We start from the raw sequence: 19,962 nt of genomic DNA on the forward strand, positions 1-19,962 counted from the left end.
CCACGAAGAACTACATGAAAAAATATTGGGCAGTGAAAAATACTACAACAGTAGTCCCATAATGTCTTCACTTCTGAAGACTTAGTGTATGCTGGAACACAGAAGTGAAGACCAGCTCAAGGATAGATGATGCAAGTTTTCCTCATTAACTATTAATTGGCATAAAGTCTGGTATCCTCACTAATTTTCAGCACATGGAGATGCCATATCATCATGGCAAGTCCATATTCACAGATGTCAGACGTTTTTGCAGCAGACTGTTTAAGGACTCTAACTAGATTTAAAATAAGATTCTAATGCTACTTAGCTTTATAAAATTGAAAAACTGGTACTAACCTGAGACCATATAAAACCGTGCCATCTGGGTGCAAACGTATCATTCGGTTCTTTACAGTGACACCGTGCACAAAAGACTTTTTATCATTAAGGAAATATGTGTCAGGAACCCAGAGCTGATCAGCCACTCTGTTGTCCAATGTGAGATTCAGAGGTATTTCTGAATAGGATAGTCGTTTGTCCCGCCAAGCCTGTTGGAAGTACATCGTCAAAGTATAATCCTAAAAAATGCAAAATGAAGGAAATTATGTTTTAGTTAAAAGTACCAAAATTGTTTTTATTGGACTCCAGAATTTATTTTTTTTAATCGAAAAATCTATGTTATTTACATACATTAAAAATATCACTACATGCTTTTAATTTATTTTGGTTAAAATTATGAATGTTGCAGAGAATATTCTATGTTACATGGTAAAATCAGGGTCAGCAACTAGGTAAAGCATTTTAGATTCAAACAACAACATGCCAATAATTCTTCATCATTAAAGGGTGCTTGTGTTCCATGAAATAAATGTTTGTGTTTAACTCTTTTAAATAGTAATGTGCACATTTTGAATAAAAACACAATGTTCGAGTGTGTGTTTCAACACTCTGAGGATTATGCTTGAGCAGCCTTGATTTTCTGCCTCCAGCCGTCTGTTCTACTGATGCAAACTGAGTGGCCTGGAGTGGAAAATAGGTGGGAGTTTTGTTCTTCAACATTCAAGTTCCTGGTGAGTGGAGACCAACACCGCCAGGAATGCCAATCTCAAACATATGGGAGCTTCATTTTAATATTAATTTGGGGGTGGGGTTGTCTTGCATGCCATTTCTGCTATTTGGATGTACTGGATGTCATTATAAAAGGATGCCTGTGAACTGGGCATCCAGCATTGCTAGAACATAAGAACGTAAGAAATAAGAGCAGGAGTAGGTCAAACAGCCGCTCGAGCCTGCTCTGCCATTTAATAAGATCATGGCTGATCTTCTACCTCAACTCCACTTTCCCACCCTATCTCCATAGGGAATCAGCTGCGGCAGTAACCAATTTTAAGAACACAAATAAATCAATGGAATCAGGGTTTTGTTAGTAATTTCTTGACCATTTTTGATTTTTTTTCTCTACTTAGATTTTTCTTGGTACTTAGATTCTCAATATCTTTGGGCTAACTTTTCATTTTTTTTTGCCTTCGGCATTATAATTGGCATCAAATGACTCACCAGTGGGAATGCCCCTATCTGGATGTTTGGAAGTAGAAGATGACCAGACCTCACTCTGGCAGATAATTCGGCAGGGGTCCATATTTTAAAAGGATGCAGGCAAAGCAGACCCAATGACACCATGAAGATATGCAAATACCTGATTAACCGTAATGTCGGATGCATCCGGAAAAGCATCTCAATCATAGCATGTCATGCCTTCAAAGGCATTGCGTAAACGAAGACATGCCAGAGTGACCAACAGCCAGTGTACCCTGATTGGCTATACCCAACAAAATGGCACCAAATGTACCTGCAGACCCTGACATGCCTACCTGGTAATGATCATGGGCAACTGTCTTCTCCGGGATTAAGTCAGCAGAGATCCAGATGCAGAGGTGTGATATCTGCTATAAGGACACCTGCAGCTACCATGCAGCCTAGGCTAGCACAGCCAGTGACATCAATGGGCAGCTGTGGCCTGAAATTTGCTTCCATGTCCTGGCATTGGGGATGGTGAGCGGTACAGAGAGCTACTCCTTTCACAAGCACCTCTTGCAGCACTAACTCCAATTCAGCAGCTGTCAAATGGGTAGCTAGGTGCTGAGTTGCCCTGTCACTTGCCTGCACTCTCATTCCTGCAGCTTGGGTTACTTTTCCCTTCATTTTTGCTGTCATTTCTTCATGCACTCCCTCTTCAGCCTTGGTAAAAGCTGTTAAAGAGTTGAGATACCTTCTTAGCCTTTCCAAATGCTTTCTGAATTTTTGCTCCCCTACTCTGACACTCTAATTTTCTGTTCCCACTACTAGCTCGTTCCCTGCACCCATGAATTTTGCATCTGAAGCTATATTAATGAAAATTGGTTGCAAACAGCATGTTTGAATCTATCTACAATTCGCCTCAGAACACTTTTAAACCAAATGGCTTTAATAGCAGAAAATCTAGGTTGGTTAATTCCTGACATTAAACTGTCTTATTAGGGTAAGGCACCAAATGGAGGCCTGTGAGTATCCAGAAAGAAGAAGGCAAACATAAATCAGACAGCAAGTCACCCCATAGGGTTGGTCTTGTGCGCCTTCTAGTGGGAACCTCAAGAGTAACATTGGCAAAAACTCGTAACGGGTCTCCTGCCATGGGATGGTATATAGCTGAGAAATACTTAATGCAGGAAAATAAGATAGACTTAACAATGGGAGGTTCAAAATGGTCTGCAGGATAACTAATACACCAATAAATTGCATGTTTTCATAAGTGGAGGAAGCAACAATTTTGTTCAGTCAGTTAAGCCAATCAAAAATTTCATTCACGAATTAGCAATTCACAGTGAAATATTAATAAGAACTTCTGCCGGTCAAATTTTGTGTATTATTGCTTGTAATAGAGCATTTTCTGAAATGTGAAATGCTTTGTAGTTATTATCTCAGTTATGCTATCAGTGATAGATTATAGAAACAACATTAAAATATATTAGTGATACACAATGCACAGGTTGGCGCCATTTTCACTCAGAGTTGCTCTAAAATTGGGGGAAAAATGAATAGAAACACATTACAAAGTCCACAGAATGCATTAGAAAATAGTGACACGGATTTTGCGGTCAGCAATGAAAGAACTGCGCTCGCCGTTCATTATGCTTACAGCTGCCCACAGACTTTTAGTGGGCTTTTGTACAGCAACTTATGGTTATTGGAGGGTCGTTTCAACATGGAACAATTGGCAACAGGAAATCTGGGACCTATGTGAGCAGGGAAAGCACTAATGGCCACTATGCTGTGGTACCGGCTGGTCACTTTGATCTCTCCCCCTGCGTTTGTCACCAAGATACAGAAGAAGCTCATCAATTTCTTCTGGGACAAAAGGAAGCATTGGTTCTCTGTCATGGTTCTGAGTCTCCCGCTTAGGGAGGGTGGTCAGGCGCTCGTGTGCCATCGTACCCAGACTGCGACTTTCCAGCTTCAGACCCTGCAGATACCTGTACGTCGAGGATCTTCCTAGATGGTGTGCGCTGGTGACTTATTTCTTCCGCCAGCTGCACAGCCTCAATTACGACATGCAGCTCCTGTTTGTAAACCTGGGCGGTACCCGTGCCTCCTTGCGGGAGCTGTCTGCCTTCTACCAGGAACTGACCAGTGTCTGAAACAAGGCCGCCTGCAGACGAAGTTCTCATCCATCAGGAGTGGCGGCTATCCTTCGGGAGTTGCTGCTCAGGAATCCACACCTCCACGGCTGCGGGTTCAAATGGCTGGCGGAGGGTACGGCTCTGTCTGGCAAGGTGACCAGAGTCAGGGACCTACTGGATGGCAGAGGAGTGGGTTGGATGGCGCCAGAGTAGCTGCCGCAGCGCCTTTCCTGGGCCAATGTCCAGCTCGCGGCCAAAGCCATCGAGTTGTTAAAAGTGGCCCTCAGCCCTGAGTCCACTAGGTGTGTCGAGGAGGCTCAAGTATGTGGGGCGATCCCGTCCAAACTGACCCCTGTTCGGACAGAATTCCTTATCGGTGCCAGGCCCCGATACCTCCCATGGGAGCTGGTGCCTCAAAACTTGAGCCGTCTCCGGGAAATCTCTTCCGTGCCTTTCCATTCTGCATGGGGGGGTTTCCTGTACGGGTTGCTCTTGCACAGCCTCCACTTTGTCGTCCTCGTCTGCCGTCCGGACACGCCTTGGCACACCATTTTGCCATCCGGAGGAGGTGGGGGCTCCCCAATGGAGGACTCTCTACACAGGAGTCCTCCCTTTATCTATTGGGAATTGGCCTGGAGGGTGTTGCACGGGGCAGTCCCGTGCAATAAGGTTTTAAGTCGGTTGACGGACTCCCAGACCACCTGCCTTTTCTGCGGCCTGGAAGTGTCCTTGTTCCACATATACGTAGAGTGTGAGAGGTTGCAGCCCCTCTTCCACTACTTGAAGGGGCTGCTCCTCGATTTTTGGTTGCACGCTCCTGATCTTTGGTCACCCTCTGCGGGGGGAGTGGGCAAGTTGGAAGACCTCCTCGTAGGACTGCTCCTGGGCCTGGTCAAGGTGGCCATTAACAGGTCCAAGCAGCGGGCGGTTGAGGGGGTCGTTTGGCCCGACTGCCTGCCTCTCTTTTGTGGCTATGTTTACGCACGGATGTCCCTGAAGATGGAGCATGCGGCATCCACCGGCACGCTTGAGGCCTTCCGCGACCAGTGGGAACCGGAGGGACTGGAGTGCATCATCACCCTGGGGATTAGTATTTTAATTTAATTTGTTAAGTTTCCTTTTAATTTTTGGTTAAGTTACAGTCCTTATTGGTTGTGCTTCTTTAAAAAGGGGGCATATGCTTAACTTTAAATTGGCAATTTCCAGTAAGGAGAGTGAGCAGGTAAAGTAACGGGGTGTTTCTTCAACCAATCAGATTGAAGAATCCTTACTGAGTCCTGCAGGGGGTTACATTGGATAACCCCCGAAAACGGGCGCAGGTATCACCGTGCGCAATTAACCCATGCCCGTTGATTGTGATGCAGGCAGCATGACAAATTCAGCTGCCTGCTGTTTTAAATGATTGCTGCATGAAGCCAGCGCTCCCCAAACTGTTCATTGGCTGCACAGGGGGTCCAATACCATCCATCAATCTGCTCTCCAACAGATTACTAGGATTGATGAGGCGCCGTCCCGGGAGGGTGGCAGTGGCTCCATGGAGTACAAACCTGCTCTCCTCTCTCAGGATGACAGCATTCGTGCTCCCACCCCTACCACTCTGCTAGTGCCCTTGCTGTTGCCTGCCCAGACTGCTGCAGCCCAGGTCGAGATGGTGTAGTCTGAAGCCGGATTTTTCTAAACCCAGAGCTGCTCGAGGTCGCTTTCCAAGGCCATCTGCAGTCTCCTCAATTGAAGGTCAGCAGCCTCCCACCACCCATACTGCAGCCACTGGGGAAGCACCTCGTAGGAGCACTAGGAGAAGCAAAGGCACGTGGAACAAGCACTAAGGGAATGCACAAGGGTGATAAGTTTATTTTTGTCTGCATTGCATCACGATTTAATTTATAAATTTGGATTGGAATATGCATTATCTGTTGGCTTTTATTTTTGCGTTGTCTAAAGAGGATCATGTGATGGTCATTGACAGAGGAATGGTAAGAGTGTGGGACTGTTGGTTAATGGGGAATTGTGGTTGAGGTTACTGGTATCGCTCATTAATTTGGTCACATAGAGCCCAGACGGAAAGGATCCGTCGACGTCGTATTTTCCCTTCCCCTTCTTGTTCCTCCACTTCATGCTGCAGTTCCTCCTCCTCCATCTCCTCCTCCTCCTCTTCCTTGTGCTCCTCAGCTTCTTGCCTGATAGGTGGTGTGTAGTATATAGCATACTACCACAAATCTTGATACCTGCTCAGCTGAGTACTGCAGGGTTCCTCCAGAGCAGTCCAGGCAACGGAAGCGATGTTTGAGGATACCAATGGTGTGTTCTATAATGTTCTTTGTGGCAGTATGGCTCTCATTGTAGGCCTGCTGTGCACATGTGCATGGGTTCCAGGGCAGAGTCATGAGCCATGTCATGAGTGGATAATGCTTGTCGCCCAGTAGCCAGCCTTTGAATTGCCGTGGTGGGTCAAATGCAGCTAGCACAGAGGACTGCCACAGAATTAAGGAATTGTGACTACTGCCAGGATAACGGGCATTCAGCTACATGATGTGCTGCCTGTGGACTCACAGCAGCTGCACAGTGAAATCCCTTTCGGTTCATGGAAATGGCAGAGTTCACATGAGGCACACGCAAAGCAATGTGCGTGCATTCAATGGCAGCCTGCAGCATAGGGAAGCCTGCAACCTGAGCAAACCCTCATGCTTGCTCCACCTGCTTGTCTCTGGCAAGAGGGAATGAGATGAGGCTGTTTCTTTTTGTATAAAGAGTGTCAGTGACCTCCTTTATATAGCAGTGTACTGCAAACTGCGAGATGTTGCTGCTCCCATCATGTCAATTTCAGATAAGGCCAACCCTACTTCCTTCTGTGTCCGCCCCTGGAAAAAACACTCTCCCAACTCTCTTACAACTGAACTTACGAAATACCAACTGTCCAGCCTTTGGCCCACCATTCACCGCAGCATTTCTGTAGCTAACGATCTGCTCAACCACACCCTCACCAACACCTTTGATGCCCTAGTCCCTATTAAAACAATTACTCTCCCTCACCCTGGCTGTTCCCCCTGGTACGGCCCTCATCTTTGCTCCCTTAAGTACAAGGGACGCAGACTTGAACGGATATGGCAGATAACCGGTTTAGCCATTCACCGCAAGATCTGGCTGGACCACATAAAGCATTATCGGGTCCTGCTCCCGTCTGTCAAAATTGCTCATTATTCCAGAATCATTCTGGAATGCAAAGATAAACTCCGCCTCTATTCTCCACTGCTAACTGTCTTCTTAAACCCCTCTCCCCTGCCTCCTCCACCCTCACTTCCGACAATAAGTGTGAGGAGCTCATGGACTTCTTTGTCACTAAGATTGAGACCATCCATTCAGCTGCCTCTGCCGCTTCCCTGCCTTCCCCTAGCCCACCGGGCTAAACCTCCTCTAAGGCTTCCCTCGTGCCCTAGCCATGAATTCACATCTTTCTCTAGTTTCTCTCCGATCTCCCCTCATGATCGCTCCCTGGTCACCTTATTCATGCGACCCACTTCCTGCTCCCTCGACCCCATTCCCACCAAACTGATGACCACCCAACTTCTTTTTCTGGCTCCCATGTTAGCTGACATTGTTAATGGTTCTCTCTCTTCAGGTACTGTCCCCCTCTCCCTCAAATCTACTGTCATCACCCCTCTCCTCAAAAAACGAACACTTGACCCCTCAGTCCTTGTAAACTACTGCCACATCTCCAACCTCCCTTTCTCTCCAAAGTCTTTGAATGTGTTGTCGCCTCCCAAATTCGTGTCCATCTTAGGATGTCCTAGGGGGAGTGTTTGCTAGTGCTGTTGGGGAGGGTTTAAACTAAAATGGCAAGGGGTTGGGAACCTGTGCAGGGAGACAGAGGAAAGGGAAGCAAGGATAGAAATAAAAGACAGGAAGGAGAAAAGCAAAAGTGGAAGGCAGACAAATCAAGGGTGTAAATCAAACAGGGCTACAGTAAATAATAATTCTAAAAGGACTATGAATGTTAAAAAAACAAGCCTGAGGACTTTGTGTCTTAATGCGAGGAGCATTCGTAATATGGTGAATGAATTAGCTGCGCAAATAGATGTAAACGGATATGATGTAATTGGAATTACGGAGACATGGCTCCAGGGTGACCAAGGCTGAGAATTCAACATCCAGGGGTATTCAATAATCAGGAAGGACAGGCAAAAAGGAAAAGGAGGTGGGATAGCATTGCTGGTTAAAGAGGAGATTAACACAATAGTAAGGAAGGATATTAGCTCTGATGATGTGGAATCTGTAGGGGAAGAGCTGAGAAATACCATGGGGCAGAAAACATTAGTGGGAGTTGTATACAGGCCCCCAAACAGTAATGCTGAGGTTGGGGATGGCATTAAATGGGAAATCAGAGATGCGTGCAATAAGGGCACAGCAGTTATCATGGGTGACTTTAATCTACATATAGATTGGGCTAACCAAATTAGTAACAATACTGTGGAGGAGGAATTCCTAGAGTGTATACGGGATGGTTTCCTGGACCAATATGTCGAGGAACCAACTAGAGATCAGGTCATCTTAGACTGGGTATTATGTAATGAGAAAGGATTAATTAGCAATGTTGTTGTGCGAGGCCCCTTGGGTAGGAGCGATCATAATATGATAGAATTCTTCATTAAGATGGAGAGTGAAGTAGTTGACTCAGAGACTAGGGTCCTGAATTTAAATAAAGGAAACCACGATGGTATGAGGCGCGAGTTGGCTTGGATGGATTGGGAAACGTTACTTAAAGGGTTGACGGTGGATAGGCAATGGCAAACATTTAAAGATTGCATGGATGAACTACAGAATTTGTTCATCCCTGTTTGGCATAAAAATAAAACAAAAAAGGTGACTCAACCATGGCTAACAAGGGAAATTAGGGATAGCATAAGATCCAAGGAGAGGACATATAAATTGGCCAGAAAAAGCAGCAAAACTGAGGACTGGGAGCAGTTTAACATTCAGCAAAGGAGGACAAAGGGTTTAATTAAGAGGGGGAAAATAGAATGAGAGTAAGCTTTCAAGGAACATAAAAACTGACATTAAAAGCTTTTACAGATATGTGAAGGGAAAAAGATTGCTGAAGTCAAACGTAGGTCCCTTGCAGTCAGAATCAGGGGAATTTATAATGGGGAACAAAGAAATGGCTGACCAATTAAATACATACTTTGGTTCTGTCTTCACAAAGGAGGACACAAATAACCTTCCAGAGATTTCGGGGAACATAGGGTCTAATGAGAGGGAGGAATTGAATGAAATCAGTATTTGTAGGGAAAAGGTGTTAGGGAAATTGACGAGGTTGAAGGCCGATAAATTCCCAGGGCTTGACTGAATTTGGATGATCAGCCATGATCTCATTAAATGGCGGAACAGGCTCGAGGGGCCGAATGGTCTACACCTGCTCCTATCTTCTATGTTTCTATGTTTCCCGCAATGCCATGTTTGAATCCCTCCAATCAGATTTCCGCCCCTGCCACAGTACCAAAACGGCTCTCATCAAAGTTACAAATGACATCCTTTGTGACTGTGACAAAGGTAAACTATCCCTCCTTGTCCTTCTTGACATGCCTGCAGCCTTTGACACGGTTGATCACTCCATCTTTCTCCAAAGCCTCTCCACTATCGTCCAGCTGGGTTGGACGGTACTTGCCTGGTTCCATTCTTAACTATCTAATCGTAGCCAGAGAATCACCTGCAATGGCTTCTCTTCCTGCTCCCGCATCGTTACCTCCAGTGTCCCCCAAGGATCTATCCTTGGCTCCCCTCCTATTTCTCATCTACATGTTGCCCCTTTTCGACATCATCCAAAAAACACAGCATCAGTTTCCACATGTACGCTGACAACACCCAGCTCTAATGACACCGGACACCACCACTTCTCTCGACCCCTCCACAATCTCGAAATTGTCAGACTGATTGTCCGACCTCCAGTTCTGGATGAGCAGAAATTTTCTCCAATTAAATATAGGGAAAACAGAAGCCATTGTTTTCGGCCCCCGCCACAAACTCCATTCCCTAGCCACTGACCCCATCCCTCTCCCTAACATTGGTCTAAGGCTAACCATACTGTTCGCAACCTTGTTGTCATAGTTGACCCTGAAATGAGCTTCCAACCACACATCTGCGGCATAACTAAGACCGCCTATTCCACCTCCGTAACATCGCCCAACTCCGCCCTTGCCTCAGCTCACCCGCTGCTGAAATCCTCATCCATGCCTTTCTTATCTCTAGACTTGACTATTCCAATGCACGCCTGGCTGGCCTTCCACATTCTACCCTATGTAAACTTGAGGTCATCCAAAACTCGGCTGCCCGTGTCCTAACTTGTACCAAGTCCTGTGCTCGTTGACCTACATTGGCTCCCGGTTAAACAATGCCTCGATTTCAAAATTCTCATCCTTGTTTTCAAATCCCTCTATGGCCTTACCCCATCTCTGCAATTTGCTCCAGCCCCACAACACCGCCCTCCCTCCACGCCGTGATATCTGCACTCCTCAAATTCTGCCCTCTTGAGCATCCCTGATTATAATCGCTCACCCATCGGTTGCCGTGCCTTCAGCTGCCTAGGCCCTAAGCTCTGGAATTCCCTGCCTAATCCTCTCCGCCTCTCTTTCCTCCTTTAAGACGCTCCTTAAAAACTACCTCTTTGGCTAAGCTTTTGGTCACCTGCCCTAATTTCTCCTTATGTAGCTCGGTGTTAAATTTTTTGACTTGTAATATTCCTGTGAAGCGCCTTGGGACGTTTTACTATGTTAAAGGCACTTTATAAATACAAGTTGTTATTGTTGTTGTTATATCTCCAGCAGCAGCTTGGAAGGAGTCAGACACATAAAAATTAAGAGCCGCAGTCATCTTGACAGCCACAGGCAATGCCGTCCTTGCCCTGCTCGGAGCCTTCAGTTGTGGCTGCAGCGGTTGGCAGATTTTGGTCGCAACCTCTTTAGTAATGCAAAGGCATCTCATGCATTGATCGCCGTTGAAGTTGAGATAAGAAAATTGCTCCCTAAAGACCCTTGGCGGATATGGCATCCTGCTGCGAGTCCTTCTCCCCCTCCTTCCTCCTCTAGCAGCTAGTCCTGCTCTGTTTGGCCTCTGTCCATTCACCCAGTCATACAGAATTCCAAGAGAAAGGCCTACCAGGCCACCCATGTCTGGAAGCAACTTGTTTCAGCACAAGCCTTTACATCACCAAAAAAGTACTTCAGCACAAGCCAGACCACTCCCTGTAGACTACTGAAACTTTAGACCAGTATATAAAGCTCCAAAAACGCGTAGAATTGCACCAACAGAATAATCCAGCAACTAACCTGCAAGTAGTTCAGGATCCGTTTAAGTAATGCTGGTGGGGCGTCCTTCATGACGTTTAATGTCTTGTTCAGCTGTACGAGGTTAAGACAGGGCATAGGCTGGAGCATGGACTTTCAAAATGGCAGCGCTGGTGTCAAATCTGCGTAACATCATAGTCTGCCTGCTCTGCATGCTGCCGGCAGTCATTAGTTGCGCGCAAGCAAACCCCTTTCCCAAGATAGCGTCTGCCGCATTTCCTGTTGGAAGAGTGCGCGCGTATCTCGGACTCCATTTTCAAGTGTTCGGGGGCCGATTAGCACCTAAAAAAGGGGTGCTACAGAGCCCAATTTCTCCCCCGCAAAGTCTAAACCAGGAAGTGTAAGTTAGAATTTTTAATTCAATGTAAAATCATGTACAGAAAGTGAAATAAAGAGAGGGAAAGAAAGATGGTATTAAGAGTGCGAGATAAAAAAGACAGAAAGAAGTGTTTTATTTTAATTTTTAATTAAATCTTCAACAATAATTAAAATCTGAAGGAACAAGACTCTACACAATAAACGTAAATTTTCAGTGCCAGTAATGTTGTTCGGTAGTAATCAAGACATATCACGCCGTTAAAAATTCACTTACACTTGAATGGACAAGCCCCAACTTTTTCTGGTGTGTTTAGTGGGTATAGATACATAGATGATAGGAGCAGGAGTAGGCCATTCAGCCCCTCGAGCCTGCTCTGCCATTCAACGAGATCATGGCTGATCATCTAAATTCAGTACACTGTCTCTGCTTTCTCCCCATATCCCTTGATCCCTATAACCTTAAGAAATATATCCAACTCCTTTTTGAATATATTTAATGAATTTGCCTCCACTGCCTTCTGTGGTAGAGAATTCCACAGGTTCACCACTCACTGGGTGAAGAAATCCCCCCTCATCTCTGTCCTAAGTGGCTTACCCCTTATCTTTAGACTGTAACCCCTGGTTCTGGACTCCCCGACCATCGGGAACATCCTTCCTGCATCTAGTCTGTCGAGTCGTTACAATTTTATAAGTTTCAATGAGATCCCCTCTCATTCTTCTAAACTCCAGCGAGTATAAGCCCAATTGACCCAATCTCTCCTCATAAGTCATTCCTGACATCCCAGGTATCAGCCTGGTGAATCTTTGCTGCACTCCCTCCATGGCAAGAACATCCTTCCTCAGATAAAGCGACCAAAACTGCACACAATACTCAAGGTGTGGTCTCACCAAGGCCCTGTTCAACTGCAGCAGGACATCCTTGTTCCTGTACTCGAACCCTCTTGCTACGAAGGTCAACATACCATTTGCCTTCTTAACCGCCTGCTGCACCTGCATGCTTACCTTCAGCGACTGGTGCACAAGGACACCCAGGTCTCGTTGCACTTCCCCATCTCCCAAACTATTGCCATTCAGATAATAATCTGCCTTCCTGTTTTTGACACCAAAGTGGATAACCTCGCATTTATCCACATTATATTGCATCTGCCATGCTTCTGCCCAATCACCCAACCTGTCCAAATCGTACTGGAGTTTCTCAGCATCCTCCTCACAGCACACATGCCCACCCAGCTTTGTGTCGTCTGCAAACTTGGAGATATTACATATAGTTCCCTCGTCTAGATCATTAATATATATTGTGAATAGCTGGGGTCCTAGGACTGATCCTTGCGGTACCCCACTACAGGAAATTTTGGTTTATCCGGAGGCTGTATGTCCGGAATACTCGATCTAACGGCAAAAATCAGGAGCCGTTTTCTATAAGTTTTTGTAGTTCTCGTTCTATTTTTTCCCCAGTCAGGCACTGCAAGGTCTGTAGCTATAGCAACAGCTTCATCTAGAGGCGCTTGCAGCTGCAGCCGACTCTTTAGAAGCTGTTGCTAAGCAACAGTGTTTGTTGTCCGATACGGAGATGAAAACGTCCGTATGCTTCAACATTAACTTTGTATGTCCGGCAGTTTTGATAGATCGGCAACACGCCGGTCCCGTCGGTGCCGGATATCACAAAGTTTCCTGTAGTCACTGCCTGCCACTCGGAAAAAGACCCGTTTATTCCAACTCTTTGCTTTCTGTCTGCCAACCAGTTCTCTATCCAAGTCAATACCTTGCCCCAGTCCCATGTGCCTTAACTTTACACGCTAATCTCTTATGCAGGACCTTATCGAAAGCCTTCTGAAAGTCCAAATACACCACATCCACTGGTTCTCCCTTACCTATTTTACCAGTTACATCCTCAAAAAATTCCAGTAGATTAGTCAAGCACGATTTATCTTTTGTAAATCCATGTTGACTTTGTCCGATCCTGTCACTGTTTTCCAAGTGCTCTGCTATTACATCTTTTATAATTGACTCTAGCATTTTCCCCACTACCGATGTCAGGCTTACCGGTCTATAATTCCCCGTTTTCTCTCTACCACCTTTTTTGAATAGTGGGGTAACATTAGCTACCCTCCAATCCATGGGTACTGTTCCAGAGTCTATCGAATTTTGGAAGATGACCAGCAATGCATCTACTATTTCTAGGGCCACTTCCTTAAGTACCCTAGGTTGTAGATTATCAGGCCCTGGGGATTTATCGGCCTTCAATCCCGTTAATTTCCCCAACACCATTTCCCTACAAATACTGATTTCATTCAGTTCCTCCCTCTCATTAGACCCTATGTTCCCCGGCATCTCTGGGAGGTTATTTGTGTCCTCCTTTGTGAAAACAGAACCAAAGTATATATTTAATTGGTCTACCATTTCTTTGTTCCCCATTATAAATTCCCCTGATTCTGACTGCAAGAGACCTATGCTTGACTTCACCAATCTTTTTCTCTTCACATATCGATAAAAACTTTTACAGTCAGTTTTTATGTTCCCTGAAAGCTTACTCTCATACACTATTTTCTCCTTCTTAATTAATCCCTTTGTCCTCCTTAGTTCAATCCTAAACATCTAGTGGGTAAATACCACAACTTCACACCCTTCATGTGTTTCAATGCCGAGTCTTTCAGCAAGATAATGGTGTGGCGAAGCTTGTGGAGAAGCAGGGCAAGTCGGACAGCAACTTCCTGATTTCCACATTTTACTTGGCATGTGTGGATGCTGGAAGTTGCTGTCTGATTTACTCCATAATAACCAGGTTATTTAACGATCAGGAAGGACAGGCAGGAAGGAAGGGGAGGTGGGGTGGCTATGTTAATAAAGGAAGGAATCACTGTAATACAGAGAAATGATATTGGGTCAAAGGATAATGAAACAGTTTGGGTGGAGATAAGGAATAATAAGGGGAAAAAAACACTAGTGGGCGTAGTCTATAGGCCTCTGAACAGTGGCAACACTGTTGGACGGAGTATCAATCAGGAAATAGTTGAGGCTTGTAATAAGGGAACATCTATAATTATGGGGGATTTTAACTATCATATTAATTGGACAAATCAAATTGGGGAGGGCTGCCTTGAGGATGAGTTCATTGAGTGTATTAGGGATGGGTTTCTTGAGCAGTATGTAACTGAACCGACCAGGGGGCAAGCAACCTTAGATCTGGTCCTGTGTAACGAGACAGGATTAATTAAAAATGTCCTAGTAAAGGATCCCCTTGGAATGAGTGACCATAACATGGTTGAATTCCATATTCAATTAGAGGGTGAGAAGGTTGGATCTCAAACAAGCGTGCTAAGCTTGAATAAAGGAGACTATGAAGGTATGAGAGCGGAATTGAGTAGGGTGGATTGGGAAAATAGATTAAAGGGTAAGATGATACATGATCAGTGGTGTACATTTAAGGAGTTATTTTACAACTTCCAAAAAATATATATTCCACTGAGAAGAAAAGGGTGTAAAAGAAAAGACAGCCATCCGTGGCTAAGTAAAGAAATTAAGGATAGTATTCGACTAAAAACAAGGGCATATAAGGTAGCCAAATCTAGTGGGAGGATAGAGGATTGGAAAACTTTAAAAGACAGCAAAAAATAACAAAAAGATTGATTAAGAAAGGGAAGATAGATTATGAAAGTAAATTAGCAAAAAATATAAAAACAGATAGTAAGAGTTTTTATAGTTATATAAAAAGAAAAAGGGTGGCTAAAGTAAATGTTGGTCCCTTAGAGGATGAGACCGGGAAATTAATGGTGGGAAATATGGAGATGGCAAAAACACTGAATGAATATTTTGTATCAGTCTTTACAGTAGAGGACACTAAGAATATCCCAACACTGGACAAACAGGGGGCTATAGGGGGGGGAGGAGCTAAACACGATCAAAATCACTAAGGAAGTGGTACTCGGTAAAATAATGGGACTCAAGGCGGATAAATCACCTGGACCTGATGGCTTACATCCTAGGGTCTTGAGGGAAGTGGCGGTAGGGATTGTGAATGCATTGGTAATAATTTTCCAAAACTCCCTGGACTCGGCAAAGGTCCCGGCAGACTGGAAAACTGCTAATGTAACACCCTTATTTAAAAAGGGCAGTAGACAGAAGGCTGGAAACTATAGACCGGTTAGCCTAACATCTGTGGTAGGCAAAATTTTGGAGTCCATTATTAAGGAGACAATAACAGGACATTTGGATAATCATAATTTAATAGGACAAAGTCAGCATGGTTTTATGAAGGGGAAGTCATGTTTGACAGATTTGCTGGAGTTCTTTGAGGAAGTAACATATAGGGTGGATAAAGGGGAACCAGTGGACGTAGTGTATTTAGACTTCCAAAAGGCATTTGACAAGGTGCCACACAAAAGATTATTGCTTAAGATAAAAAATCACGGGATTGGGGGTAATATTCTGGCATGGATAGAGGATTGGCTATCTAACAGAAGGCAGAGAGTTGGGATAAATGGTTCATTCTCAGACTGGCAATCAGTAACTAGTGGTGTTCCGCAGGGGTCAGTGCTGGGTCCCCAACTCTTTACAATCTATATTAACGATTTGGAGATGGGGACCGAGTGTAACATATCAAAGTTTGCAGATGATACTAAGATGGGAGGGAAAGTAGTGAGTGAGGAGGACATAAAAAACCTGCAAGGGGACATAGACAGGCTAAGTAAGTGGGCAGAGATTTGGCAGATGGAATACAATACTGGAAAGTGTGAGGTTATGCACTTTGGCAGGAAAAATCGTAGAGCAAGTTATTATCTTAATGGCAAGAAACTGGAAAGTACTGAAGTACAAAGGGATCTGGGGGTCCTGGTGCACGAAACTCAAAAGGTTAGTATGCAGGTGCAGCAAGTGATTAAGAAGGCCAATGGAATGTTGGCTTTCATTGCTAGGGGGATAGAATATAAAAATAGGGAGGTATTGCTTCAGTTGTACAAGGTATTGGTGAGACCGCACCTGGAATACTGCGTACAGTTTTGGCGTCCATACTTAAGAAAAGACATACTTGCTCTCGAGTCAGTACAAAGAAGGTTCACTCGGTTAATCCCGGGGATGGACATATGAGGAGAGGTTGAGTAGATTGGGACTCTACTCATTGGAGTTCAGAAGAATGAGGGGCGATCTTATTGAAACATATAAGATTGTGAAGGGGTTGGATCGGGTGGATGCGGGGAGGATGTTCCCGATGATGGGTGAAACTAGAACTAGGGGGCATAGTCTTAGAATAAGGGGCTGCTCTTTCAAAACTGAGATGAGGAGGAACTACTTCACTCAGAGGGTGGTAGGTCCATGGAATATGCTGCCCCAAAAAGCTGTAGAAGCTACATCATTACATAAATTTAAAACAGAAATAGACAGTTTCCTAGAAGTAAAGGGAATTAAGGGTTACGGGGAGCGGGCAGGAATTTGGACATGAGTCTAGGTTCGGATCGGACATGGCCCTGTGGGTAGCGGAGCGGGCCATGGGGCCGTGTAGCCTGATCCTGCTCCTATTTCATGTGTCTAATTCTGTTAGATTCAGGAGATGGTTCTGTGATAGTAGATTGGCGGTTAGGATCAGATCAGCCATGACCTTATTGAATGGCGGAGCAGGCTCGAGGGGCCGATTGGCCTACTCCTGCTCCTATTTCTTATGTTCTTATGTTCTTATAACGGCAAACACTGACAGCCTCACCATTATTTTTACCGCAAAATCCGGCCATTAAGTAACCTGAAATGATTATGGCTGCACTCAGCCCCTGGATTCTGATAACAGTTATAAATCGTTCTAGCTTGTCTGTTACAGGTTATAATGTTATCAGAACCCCTCAATTAAGAGTATCGCCTTGCAATCATCCTGGGGTTAGCATTTGTCTTCTTTGTAATAAAAAGTCTCCATTTTATGGTAAGTGAAAATATTTCATCCAATTTGTAAAATAAGAGAAATGTCACTAACAGTAAAAACTATGCATGCATCTAATTCTAACAGTAAATCTATTGTCAATTATTAATTGCAGAGAGTTTTTAGTTCAAAAATGTCATAATAGATTTGCTTTCAGCTTCAGCTTTTCCACTTGATTTAATAAACGCTTAATGAGTTTATCAATTTACTGATGTACCATCAGTTTCTATTCAATATTGCTAAATAAATTTCCATAGCAGATCAGGCCTACAAAGGGCGATACAATTTCAGAAACAGTAATTGGTAAAATTAAGTGAAATGCATAAACTATATGCATTGTTAATAGTCCAGTATTAAGACACAATAAAGGTAAACAATATAACTGCTGATCTAGTTGTATATTTGTAAATACTGTAAGTGCTATGGACCTGTAAATAAATTGCATAAATTAAATAATTCTGATTACAGTATTCATCAATGTGAAAGAAGTCAGTTTTGGGAAAAGGAACATTATTCAATTTCTTGCACCCACTGTCAGCATCTACCACTCCAAACCTGACATATTACAGCGTGGATGTAGAGCAAGACACCTTTCACACAGCACTAACAATGTGCCTAAACTTCAATTACACAACACCACCTGCCGTAAATCTTCATAGTGCCTTGGAGTGTAACTGTCAATTCGTGCTGAATTTTAGGTAGCTTCCTACTGTGGATTCATGCTCATTCAAATGGGTTAAGATTACCCAAACTAATTTAACTTAAGGTGCTTAGAATCAGCAGAAAGCAAATTCATATCTCATCAGTCAGTGCTGAATATGATCCCAGTTAAATTCTAGTCATCTCAGACAATTCCAATCCTCTACTCATAACATCATCATAGAGAAACCTTCTACGTAATCTTAACTCTGTTAGCATTCTCCGACAGCAGGTTTACAAATAAAACAAAAATTGCACTGTCACTGCTTATCGATCAGCTACCATATACAAATTATACTATAATTAGGTTTTTGGTACAGATCTGAAATATAAAACTGCCTGTTATTGATAACAAAAGAATGAAATAAATCTCTTAGAAACTCAGGCTGAGATGTTCTGTACAATACATCTGCCCAGATATTAACAGGCTTACTGTAATAACATACAACTGTGATAGCATGCAACTGACAAGTGAACATATAAGATTGCATGGCACTACTTGAAGAAGGGCAGGAAGTTCTTAATTCAACATTACTAAAACAGATTAACCGGTCATTTATCTTACTGCTGTTTGTGGGACCTTACGGTTTGCTGTCACATTTGCCTGCATTACATCACTTCAAAAGTACTTCATGGCCTGTCTTTTGTTTCGGGATGTCCTGAAAATGTGAAAGGTGCGATATAAATGCAAGTTCTTTCTTTTATGCAAGAAGAATTTTAAAAGTACCATCTTAAAAGTCTTATATTGTGTGAAAAATATTCTCAAGTATAAATTAAAACAGAAATGAATTCTTCAGGAGCACAACATCTTTCAGATGAAACGTTAAACCAAGGCCACATCTGCTTTCTCAGGTGGACGTAAAAGACCCCATGGTTCAATTTGAAGAATAGCAGGGGAGTTCTCTTGGTGTCCTGGTCAACATTTAACCCTCAATCATCAATATCAATAAAATAGGTGATCTGGATGTTTATTTAATTGCCGTTTGTGGGCGCTTCCTATGCACAAATTGGCTGACATGTTTCCCTACTACTTCGTCTTCTTAGGCAGTCCCTTGGAACCGAGGATGACTTGCTTCCACACTACAAATGAGTTCTCAGGTGACTGATGAGTCCAATGTGGGACCACAGGTGGGGCAGACGGTGGTTGAAGGGGCGGGTGGGTGGGGTGCTTGGGTTGATGTGCGCTTCTTCCGCTGTTTGCGCTTGGCTTCCTGTTGCTCCCGGCGAAGCGACTCGAGGTGTTCAGCGCCTTCCCGGATGCTTCTTCTCCACTTTGTGCGGTCTTGGGCCAGGGGTTCCCAGGTGTCGGTGGGGATGTTGCACTTTGTCAAGGAGGCTTTGAGGGTGTCCTTGAAGCATTTCGTCTGCCCACCTGGGGCTCTCTTGCCGTGTCGGAGCTCCGAGTAGAGCGCTTGTTTTGGGAGTCTTGTATCGGGCATGCAGATGATGTGACCCGTCCATCGGAGCTGATCAAGCGTGGTCAAAGCTTCGATGCTGGGGAGGTTGGCCTGAGCAAGAACACTGACGTTGGTGCGCCTATCCTGCCAATGGATTTGCAGGATCTTGCGGAGGCAGCGTCGGTGGTACCTCTCCAATGCTTTGAGGTGCCTGTTGTACATGGTCCATATCTCTGAAGCATACAGGAAGGCGGGTATCGCTACTGCTCTGTAGACCATGAGCTTGGTGCTGGGTTTGAGGTCCTGGTCTTCAAACACACTGTTCCTCAGGCGACCGAAGGCTGCACTGGCACACTGAAGGCGGTGTTGGACTTAGTCATCGACGTCTGCCCTTGTTGACAGTAGGCTCCAGAGATATGGAAAGTGGTCCACGTTGTCCAAGGCCTCGTCATGGATTTTGATTATCGGGAGCAGTACTGTGTGGCGGGGGCAGGTTGGTAGAGGACCTTTGACTTACGGATGTTTAGTTAAGGCCCATGCTCTTGTACGCTTCGGTGAATGTGTTAATGATCATTTGGAGTTCGACCTCAGATTGTGCGCAGACGCAAGCGTCATCTGCATACTGTAATTCAATGACAGAGGATGGGACGACCTTGGATCTGGACTGGAGGCGACGGAGG

At 44.5% G+C, this 19,962-nt stretch overlaps 1 protein-coding gene across 1 annotated transcript in view; it reads right to left on the reverse strand.

The window, feature by feature from the left end:
* Positions 1-19,962, reverse strand: part of LOC147114117 (gamma-aminobutyric acid receptor subunit beta-2) — a 437,828-nt gene that overhangs the window by 123,682 nt on the left and 294,184 nt on the right. The window contains exon 4 of the mRNA XM_085995734.1: positions 337-557. Coding sequence (XP_085851860.1) covers positions 337-557 — 221 coding nt within the window. The remainder of the gene's footprint in view (positions 1-336; positions 558-19,962) is intronic.

Source organism: Somniosus microcephalus, chromosome 8, assembly GCF_052327205.1.
Source record: "Somniosus microcephalus isolate GS21.2 chromosome 8, FLI_Smic_1.0, whole genome shotgun sequence".
Lineage (NCBI taxonomy): Eukaryota > Metazoa > Chordata > Chondrichthyes > Squaliformes > Somniosidae > Somniosus > Somniosus microcephalus.